At 40.7% G+C, this 11,140-nt stretch overlaps 1 protein-coding gene across 1 annotated transcript; it reads left to right on the top strand.

Annotated features, from left to right (window-relative positions):
• Positions 1–1,503: 1,503 nt before the first annotated feature.
• Positions 1,504–11,112, top strand: vwa1 (von Willebrand factor A domain containing 1). Its single transcript, XM_085920346.1, has 6 exons — positions 1,504–2,366; positions 5,882–6,439; positions 7,510–7,839; positions 7,936–8,211; positions 8,993–9,262; positions 10,104–11,112. The coding sequence occupies exons 1-6, from the start codon at positions 2,282–2,284 to the stop codon at positions 10,130–10,132; spliced, it is 1,548 nt and encodes a 515-aa protein (XP_085776472.1). The 5' UTR covers positions 1,504–2,281; the 3' UTR covers positions 10,133–11,112.
• Positions 11,113–11,140: the final 28 nt, after the last annotated feature.

Raw genomic sequence — 11,140 nt, forward strand, 5'->3', positions numbered from 1 at the left:
TGGTTTTGCCCGTGTGCTCGCCCCTCCCCTCCTGTGTGCCCCTGATTAGTTTGATTGTGCTCACCTGCCTCTTGTTACCATGTCATGTATATAAGTCCTGTCTGCCCCCCCATGCCCGGTCGGATCATTGTCTTTGTCTTTCTGTCTTTTTGGTCCCTGTCGTTTTCAAGTCTGTTTTCGGTTAGTCAGTCATGTTATCGTTTTGTCAAGTCATGTCAGTTTGCCGAGTCTGTTTTTGAGTTCCTCCAATAAACCCTGGTCCAAGCTGCACTTGGTCGCCCTGCTCCATTCCTCAATCCTGACAAGTCAAGTGTTTAGTTACCAAGAAGGTGTGTGTACCAAAACAGGGTGTGTTCATTGTGAATCTGTTTACTGGAACAAAAATGAACCCAAAGTGTCACAGTGGAATCCAAACCTTTGTTCAATCCTACTTAAATTCCAGCATCCTTCTCAGTCCATTTATCCCACTGGGCCTCCTACTGCCTTTGTTTCCACTTGGCTTCTGTCACACAACACACACACACACACACGCACGCACGCATGCACGCACACACAGTTTTGGAGTATTTGTGGTGCCTTCTCCCTGTGCCAGAAGTTCCCTAATCTCTTGGACACCAAATATTCTGTGGGGCACTTTTTTTTCTTTTCCCGAGGACGGTCACAGGGTGGAGGTGGACACTGTTTCCGTCCAAATAAATAAATAGTATTGAATGTTCCATACATTTAGTTAGTCTGGAATTACTTTTCCCCGATTGGTTTAATATTTGAACCATATTACATGTGTGTTCTGTTTACGCTATCATGGCGCATATTGCAATTATACCACTTGAGAGCAAAGATTTGGAATTGTGTCACTTGAACCATGCAGTGTAAATTCTGTCCAAGTGGGGTCACTGTGAAAAAAAATACACACCTATTTAGGGAATAATTGGGGAGCAGTGTTTATTAGCCTGGAGTCTCACTATGTCTAATTCAAAACCCAGACATATGCCAATGCAGGATCCTCCCCCCCCCAAAATTGGGATGAAACCCAAGAAGAAAATCAGTTGGTTTATACTAAGTAACGTCATATATAGTTCAAAGGATATTGAAAGAAAACTTCTCTAAAGAGCTTCAAGTCCATTGGGGATCATCCAAAATCAGCTCCCTGAGGCATTTATGACCTCATATCTATTACTGTGGGAAGAAGATGTGCTGAAGTTAAAATGTATTTCTGTCCCCGCCAGTGGGGGGAACATTTCTGTTCCATGTCCAAGATGTTGATGCCTGCTTGAATGGTGAACACGAGCCATATTTACTATTCCTGGTTGGAGAAACTTGACAGGACAGGGGAGGAGTAAAGAGAGAAGACAAGTGAGGTAAGTTAGTCAAGTTGAATAGAAGGCGCCCGAGGGCTCTTCTGTGGTGTTCGTTTCATAATAAAGTTCTTAAAAAGGACATACAGTAGACCTTTTTGGGTCTCTGAAGTATCTGCTCAATCTGCAAGTGTTGAAGGAGACAACCGTGGAAAGCTGTATGTAGCTAAAAAGGAGATCTCACTTGCTGTCATGTACACTATGTCAATTAAAGCAAGTAAAGCTGTATGTAGCTAAAAAGGAGATCTCACTTGCTGTCATGTACAGTATGTCAAATAAAGTGCAAAGATCAGGCAAGGTGGATGACAGGCTGAAGAAACTTTGACATTGGCTACTTACTCCTCAACGCTTGTACAAGTTAACCGTATGCCAATCAAAAAACAAATTAGTGAAGAAGGAATGATGTGTGCTTTTTTGTTGTTGTTTTAAGATAGAGTTAATCGCAAAATTGTCTTTACAATAATATTATAATTCAATTGTGAAATAAGAGGGTGCTTTAATTTGTGTTTAGGTCCACAGAGAGCCTTGCTGTCCCGAGGGCTCACCAGAAAAAAAGGGAAATAGTTTACTTTGAAATTCTCCCATGACCGGAAACGCTGCACTTCATTACAGCGACTTGACAATGTATAAGGGGTTCATTTGCATGGACGAGGACCGTCAAGCTACTCGGAGGAAGAACTTGGCGTCTCACTTGAGTTTGAGTTTGCGGGGCGTCCACCCACCTTGCTGATTAATAAAAATTAAAGAAAAATATTACACGGGAAAGAAAAAAAAAACTCAATTATGCTCTGAATGGAATTTTCTTCCTCAAACTTGGAGTTCATCGCTTCTGTCTAATTTGGTGGATTTACATTCATCTTGAAAGCCCGCAAGAACACATTTCATGGTTTCATTTCATTAGGTGCAGTACCTTTGTCGCTGCAGTCATGGAGAGGCACTTGCCGCTGACATGTTTGCTCATCTGTTTGCTCCTGAGAACTTTGAATGCACAGGGTAGTGCACCTGCGGGAGGTGAGTCAAATTTAAATTTAATTTACAACATTCTCAGGGGGAAGTTCAAGACAGAAAGATAAGACGCTCATAAAAATACTCCAGCACAATAATGCACGGCATGAACAAAGCAGTAGGCAAAAGATAAGCATCAGATGGCCGTTTTGATTTCACATGAAAGACTTGAACCTCACCTATTTTGTATTTTCTATTTCTATTTTTTTTTTTTGTTAAAATAAAAACGGTACGCATAGATAAATGTGTGGATGCACTGTGGGAACTGTATGTGTCTATATTTATGTATGTATATTTGCATTAATGTATGTATGTACAGTAGGTACGTAAATATATGTACAATATTTGTATAAATAGTTTTCAATAATTCTCAGTATTTTATGTTATTGTTATAGTTAAGTACAAAATGAAATTGCAGGAAACTTGTTGACAAGTAAATATTTTGTCAACTTTCCTTTCTTAATTATATAGTCTTTGTGTGGTACATAATAGGCCTGTAACAATTTGAATCAGAGGATTAATTTAATTAGAGGATTTGGATAATTATCAGTTTAAAAGTGGATCTCAATATTTATTCAATTACCAAAAATACTTGTCGATTGATTTAATCAAATATTATTTGTCAATTAATCACTGGTCCCACTGTCCTTTCCATGTCCCCCTTCCACAAAACCCACAATTTCAATGATCAGCATTAGCAAGCTCTGAAGAAGTTTGATAACGATCCTGATCAACAGGGAGACATGGTAAACAGGCAGGAGAGCAGCCCGTCAGGACCCGAGATGGGCACGCCTGATCCGAAGCATCATAATGTTATTCCGACACAAATAGACTGCTTCTTTGAAACAAACACTTCAAGCATCCAGGAGGCTCAACTATGTGGTATAACTGCTGAGTCTGTCACTAAGAGTTAATATAGCAGTTGTGAGTGAGATGCTGCCACTGTGCTATGTCCACAAATAGGGGATGATCGTGTTAAATCCCCACAGATTTGTGGGGAAAAAAAAAGAAGCTGTACACCTGTTAATATCTGCAAGTCACCACCAACCTAAACATATACATCGACTTAAAGACAAATTTGCTCGGGAATATTGCAATATGATTGTGCGTGGAACACAAATTGGAATGTAACAGATGGTTTTCTGTAGTTCCTTAAAGCCATCTGCACTTTACATCTACTTAAAATCCATCCCCATGTGTTCTGCAGGTTGCAAATCCATTGAGTAGATTTCTCATAAGTCCCATCACTGTACATGAACTTTGAAACAGACAAAGTATTGAGACACATCCTAACCAGCCAATTAATCAATCAGGCTTTTGAGTGACCAAACCAAAGGGTGGTACTATAACTGTTCATCACTATGCAAATTCAGTTCAGTTGTATTTAACTTTTTAGTCTAATTTTGCTATATTAAGGTGTCATTACAGTGACTTACAATAATATATTCATGAAGACTGAGACCTATTGTGTAATTGGTACTTGGATATATTTTTTTTTAGGTTGTATGTGATGTAAAAGGTTTGGGAACGGCTGGACTCGACCTCTCTCTTGAATTCTTAATACTTCAAGATGTTTCAGGCTATTTATTTTCCACAGTCTACATAGGCATGCTTGGATGAGTTTGGTGTGGAGCAAACTGACAGCCTATAACCTTTAAAGCCATCAAACACTTTTAGAAGGAACTAGAACAGAGAGACAGCAGGCCTTCTCTAATTGACTCCATACTGTACTCCATTTTTCACTTCCTCTAGGTTAACCCCCGAGCATGACAGCTCTGTACGTCCAACCATTATACTGTATCTACAGATGTTTAAGATAACGGCATAGTGCCTGCACAAAGATGCAGATGGTGGGGAGGGGGCGGCAGTTGTTGTGATATGGTGAACCCCCGACACGCTCCAAAGTCCAAACAGTGAGACTTATTGTCAAGAATTCTCCATGCATGTGTGTTCAAATTGTGTATGGCTCCACACTTGACTGCACTCAAATATAATTAGGAATTGAATCATTCTTAAACAATGTTCTGGCTGCTTTCTGAGCACATATCTGATATCTGACACATAATTAGTTTACTCCCACTAATGGTCTGAAAAGATGACACTCCATAATCCCTTTTTATATTCTCCCCTGTTGCTGTCACTTTGTATACGGCGTGCATGACTATCCATACATTCCTTCCCGTCTCTCACATGGAACTACCCGCAGACCGCCCCTCTTCTTTATTTACTGCCTTCTCTGTTTCCTTGCCCAACCTCCTTTCTTCACTCACCCGACACCTTCAAGCTAAATAATCCTAATTTGGTACCCACCTCCCGCATGTGCCCCAATTTAGTCTCGTACTCCTAAAAGCCAACATCTCACTACATTGCCTTACTGGACTGGACTAAATTTAAAACCAGGTAATCATTTAGTTGTTGTTTTTTTTATATATTGATTTGAATGTGATTGGAGAATCTCTGTGTAAATGATATGAATTCCAAGCAGAGAAGTTGCCGTATAGTGGTCGTCCACCTGGATGTTGCTCAGACTTAATAGTTTGGTGTTATAGTGTTATTGTTATTACTAGATGTAATATGTTCTGCATTCTGCTACTTTTTTCCCGGGGGTTAAATGTTTCGAAATCCAGCTCATTCAGGTAACAATTGTGTGCAATTAACTAGTGGGTAATCATGCCATGAAGCAGCTACAGTAGTAAAATGCAGTGCAAGCGTGGTTGCAACCTGCATAGCTTCTGTTGATTAAGTCTAAATAAAAACACTGTGACGCCTTCAGGTATGTTAAGCATTATTTTGGTCACTACAGTAGTCGATTCGAAGCAGGCGTTGAGAACATTCAGAATCATTTTCCCCATGTCATTTAAAATGCTATTTGGAAAATTAGACTTAAGACAATCATTTACCCAGATAATTTAATCAAATACCCATCTGTGAACCAAACTGCCTTTTGAATCATCAATTTTATTTCAATTTCATTTTCATTTCTTCATCTGTTTTTACTTCTGCTAATGTAGACAAACAAAAGAAACATGCTCAGCCAAAACATCACCTTCCTTCTTTTTGCATATGTAACTCACTCCCCTGAAATACTGAGAGGGGACATTTACTGCTTGGGAGCTTTTTATAAACACTCCTCCTCTGATGCTATCACGTTGACGGTTTCACATTGAGGTTTCTGTTCGTTGTGCTTTTGTCTTATCGTCACTGAAATGGCAGACGTTCGCGCTTTAAGCTCTTTTTTTTTTTTTGGGAGGGGGAGGTGCGATGATGAGTGCTGGTTTCGAGAGCGTAGTGTGTATATTTTACGTCGGAAAGGCAATCCCTTGAGAACTTAGAAACGTTTGAGCGTAACTGTAGGTTAACAACATAATAAATAAATGTCGTTTTTCTGACGATCTTTGTACATAATGGGTCAAAATCAACCAAATAAATGATTAAAAAAAAAAAACAAACATCAATTCCTACAACTGCGACAAAACAATGTGAGTTTTGACTTTTTGTCACCTTTGTATTTTTCTGCACAGTTCTTAACTGCTGCGAGGGGGACGTCCTTTTCCTGTTGGATTCCTCTGGTAGCGTTTCATCCTATGAGCACTCCCGAATGCTCGACTTCCTGTCTGAGCTCCTCCTGCCTTTTTCCCTGGGGGAGGATCAAGTGAGGATTGGACTTCTACAGGTGGGCACCGAACCACGCCTTGAGTTCGGATTTGATAGCTTCCGCACTCAAAGTGGCCTGCAAGGGGCGTTGAGCGCCACCAAACCCCTCAGGGGGGACACCAACACCGTAGAGGCACTGAAGATGGCAAAGAATCGAGTGCTGAGACCAGGACCTGGAGACGGGGCTCGCCCGGGGCTCCCTAGGGTGCTGGTGTGGCTGACGGATGGGGTGAAACCGGGTGACGTGATTGGCCCAACAGCTGAGCTGAGGGAGGAGGGGGTGGCCGTGCTGGTGGTCTCCACTGGGCATGGTAACTATCAGGTATTGAGGCAAGTTGTGTCGCCACCTGCTGAGAACCACCTGTACTTTGTGGACATTGATGACATGACCATCATCTTAGAGGATCTGCGGGATGCCATCATCGGTAAGGTATTCACTCTACAGGATATATGAGTGTCATATCGAGTATTATTAATTTTGATTGCTTTTAGTAAAAGTGATAGTGTGGCTGTTTGTGGCAATTAAACCAACTTGCTCTGTGTTGCAAACCGTCACCAACGAACTATTTCTCTTGAAGCATTATGCTGAGTCATAAACAGGTCTCACTAGTGCAAGGTCATTGCTCTTGGATGGACATCAACATTTTCCTCCACACTGCAATGGCCACTTGGCGCTGCCATTCTCATAAATTGAATTTCGAGTTGCTACTTCACCCAAGTTCCATGCGTGCTGCTAAAGACATGGACACTGGAGGGCAATCCGGAGTATGGCTGAGCGCATGTGTAATGAGATAGCGTGATCTATTCAGGGATTAATGAGTATTTACATCCCATGCTACTGTGACGGACTAGACACATACAGATGCATATATTCTTTACTATGTATAGATTGAAGAATCTGTCTGGTTTTGTGCTGCCAGATTAGGTAGCTGCCATGACACCCTTCAGGGACTCAACAATTTTACATTCATACTCATAACCACGTCACATGAACGAATACAGAATATGTGCACAACAACGGCCAACGGATAATCTTGTAAATCCAGATAGCGACACCTTTGTGTCATTAATTTGCTACAGGGCCTGACTGCTTTAGCTATATTGAGGTCTTATTGCAGGGGTTATGAATGGACTAAGAACGCCAAGCTGGTCTGCACTTTTGTTTCTGTGTCAAGCAGAGACATTATTAGCACTGTGTCCTGCTTCGTCGTCTTTCCTGAATGTGTTTCTGCAGGCACTCTCTATGGTGTGCAGTGGTCCAAAATAGTGATGGATTTAGCTGCCAATTTTGCTCTCTAAACTTTGGGGTACAAATAAGTGATGACGATTTCTGCCGAGCCTACATTACAAGTACATTGATGTTGAAAAAACATTTAAGACTGTACAAATTTTAGTAAATGGGTTATTACTGATTTAATTTAATAAACAAGCTGGTGCTGTTAAAAAAAAACAAAAAAAAAAACCCACTTATATTTTTCCATTGTGACTTCCACAGAGATAATCCGTGCGGAACGTATCAACGTCCGGGATGTGTCCTCCAATGCAGCCACGCTCCAGTGGCGACCTGTTCTATCCGGGTTGGCAGGCTACTACGAGATCCGCTTTGGTCCACTTCCATCAGGCGGGACAGGAAGTGGAGGAAGCGGTCATGGGACCAGTCCCAGCACTGGTGGTAGTCAGTACCAGAGACTGGTCCAATCATCAGAATCCAACAGTATCAGGCTAACAGGCCTGAAGCCTGACACCACCTATAGTGCCACTTTGACACCAGAGTCCAATCAACAAAGCTTTAACACACTGTCGGTCAGCTTCACGACACAATCAGGTTGGATTTTAAACCTTTTGGGGCATTAGCCTCTTGCTGCAAAAATGATCTTGCTTAGATTTCCTTCTATTTTCATCGGTTTCACTGTCTCACCAGAGGTACAGAGTCCAACTGTGGTCACGGTCTCAGAATCGGGGCCGACTAGCGTTCGAGTGAGCTGGGGTCCTCTCCAGCCGGAGACCGTCTCAAGTTACTACATAGAATACTCTGCCCTGCCCACCGGAAAGCTGCATACTGTCACAGTGGACAAACGGCAAAACTCCACGCTCCTGAAGAACCTCCAACCAGATAGCACCTACTTGGTCACCGTTAGCGCCCGACATTCATCGGGCAAGGAGAAGGCAATGTCGATCAAAGTCTGCACGCAAGAAGGTGAGTGACAGTGTCTGAAAAACTTGGTGAATATAGATATATAGAGAGTTAATGGCAATTGTGTGGCATTTTATCCTTTTATTTATAGAATACATATTTTACAAACATTACACTTAAAATGAAAAGAACATTGTTTACAAATAAAATAAAACACCAATATCCAGCGACCAAATAAATACCACAGACCATATACTATCTGCTAGTATAGACACTTTTTAAGGAATGCAGTAAAGTGCAATTAATTCAAATAAAGTGCTTCAGGTAATATTCAAGTATGCCTAACTGTTTGTTCAGTAGAAATGCAAATAACATAATGAAGGTTAAATTTTAACAGCACAAGCTTGTTCTAAAAGCCTGATTGTGACGTTTCAGTCCGAACATGAGCAGCACTGCATAAAAAGAAGTATGTAGTAGCTAATAGACAAAGAAAAATATAGGTAGTCATGTGGATGAAACTGTTTTGTAACTTGTTAGATGCCATGTTGGTTCTGTGTGCTGAGCTGTAAATTGAACGAAATGCACTTCCTTTTCATGGGCGTGGTGTATAATAATTACGTTCATTCCACCCAGTAATTTAGGAAAACAGCCACCTTGCACAATAGACATAAGCAGAATAACTCAAAATACTCCTCCAAGTCAAGAACGTGTAAATACGCACTAGAATATCGAGTTATGGTGGAACAGAAGTCTATTTGAGGTGAAGCATTTATTTGTTTAAGTGAATAACCCAGCCGAAAATTGGAACGTAGGCCACTCATTTAGGATGTGATGTGTTTTGCAGTGACTCCAGCCCTGGATGACCTGCAGCTGACCACAGTGGACAGCCACTCGGTGCAGGTGGACTGGAAAGGCAGCTTTGATGGTTTGACGGGCTACTGGCTCACCTGGGAAGGACGACAAAGAGTTGCGCAGCGTTCTTCTTTCTACTTGCCGCCCAACTCCCTGTCCACGCGACTCACCAACCTCCCTCCCTCTGCAAGGGTGTGCGTGTCACCCATTTATAAGACAGCACGGGGAGAGGGACTGTGTTGCACAGCAAAATTGGCCTCAGGTGAGCAGCATGCTTCACACGTTTGTTGGTCTCAATCTAAACAATATACAACAAACGGGGGAAAAACAACTGGCAGCTTGTGGGTTCTGAATGGCACCTTGATTAACCCCCCCCCCCCTCCCAAAAAACATTTTTTTTTCACCGCAAGATGCTGTTTTTAGCATTTATCCTACATTTTACTCGTACGTTTGGAGGACTTTACTGAATACCTCAGAACAACTGCATTGACTTTGCCAATTTGTTTCAATGACTTTGCACTAGGTTCGAATAACGTAGCTCTGTCAAACATGTTTACTCCACATTGGCAATCTCATGCTTCTGTTTACAGCAGAAAAAAACATCAGGGTTCTGTAAATGCTAAAAAACATATACCCCAGTGACAATTTTAATTGGATATTTCTAATTTTGCTAATTTCTCCTATTGCGTGGTTGGTCTGAAATATATCCCCTGTGATCGAGTGGGAGATTTACTTTGTCTCACATACTAACAGTTCAGTTTTTTTTTTAGTCATTTCCTTTATCTAACTTTGATCATGTCGAACCTCTGAGTCCTTTAACAGTTGTTTGGGTCAGTGCAGTTCCGCTTCTGCCAAGTAACAAATGGTCTAAATGCATCCAGTCAGAGACGGATTCTGAATTATTCAGATTGAGACTCACATACATTGAGATTGAGATTAATCTGAAAACCAAGACAGGTTATGAAACAAGTTTACTTTGCATTCATCGAGTATTGTAATTTAAAAACAAGATTATCGTTCTTTTATGTCTAGAGCGACTGGTGCCCAATGCAAACTCTCCATTTTATTATTTTTGCTCATTGTGCTCTCTCCTAACCTTCTAGATGCGTCAACGTACGGCTACCGATCGTAGCACTGCCTAACAGCGAGTACATGGAGGCTCACGGCAAGAAGAACGATGTTGACATTTTATTCATATTTCTTTTCCATGCTTCTCCTTGCTCTGTGGATATAATCCAGGAATGATGTGTAGCTTGGCATACTGAGTACTCGTGTGGAAAACATAGACACTAACTAAGGAGTGGTCTGGTACAATGTGGAGCAAGCCGTCTGCCAAAATTTGAAACACCCAACAAATATTTTTATATTTCCATTAGCTTGCCCAGTTAAAATATTTAAACGTATAATTCATATTGTTCAAGTATTTATGCTGCCCTACTAAGCTAAAATAAACACATCTCAATTCAATCATACATAGTTATTTAATCACTTTTAGTGATCTTTTTAATGTGAGATTTTGTAAATTGCTGTTCTATTAAGGTGTATTTTTAAAACATTTTGACTAAATAAATGCATCACAGATCTTTTTCTAAGGCCATGCTGGGAATAGTGTGATAGATTTAGGTTGTTTGGGACAATGTTTTGCACAACCTCATGCCTAAACATTTGTTTTGATTTCTTTTATTTTACATACACCACAAGAGAAAAGTTAACATTTCGTCTGTTCGTTTAACAAGTGAAAAGAAAAAAACATTTTTGTATGACAACATACTGTTCTGTAACAACCTTTGAGTTTAAGAGTCATGTTCCTGACGCAATACATAGACTACAAATGTCTGAAGAAATATACAATTTCTGTCATTCTTATTTATTCACGCCAGACACCTAGGATTATAGTAATTATGAATAGCGTATACACTATGAAGACATTATTTTTTCCCATGGCTGTTAGTGGTTTAATATTTGCTGCCATCTACTGTCGGTAAGTACCGCAGGTTCATTTCGATATTAAAGTGATGTACTGCTGGCAACACAGGTCCCCTTTGCCTTTGTATTTACGTGAATGTGTGGATTAATCAAAATAAATGGGAACTAGTTCAATATTAAATGAAATGGACATAAGTCACATCATTATTTGATC

This window comes from Syngnathus leptorhynchus, chromosome 1 (assembly GCF_054491065.1).
Source record: "Syngnathus leptorhynchus isolate UIUO chromosome 1, UIUO_Slep, whole genome shotgun sequence".
In the NCBI taxonomy this organism is placed as follows: domain Eukaryota; kingdom Metazoa; phylum Chordata; class Actinopteri; order Syngnathiformes; family Syngnathidae; genus Syngnathus; species Syngnathus leptorhynchus.

Coding starts and splice junctions, on each gene's coding strand:
- vwa1 (XM_085920346.1), top strand. CDS start 2,282: ATGGAGAGGCACTTGCCGCTGACATGTTTGCTCATCTGTTTGCTCCTG. Junction 7,840..7,935: donor CAGCTTCACGACACAATCAG/GTTGGATTTTAA, acceptor CTGTCTCACCAG/AGGTACAGAGTCCAACTGTG. Junction 9,263..10,103: donor CACAGCAAAATTGGCCTCAG/GTGAGCAGCATG, acceptor CTAACCTTCTAG/ATGCGTCAACGTACGGCTAC.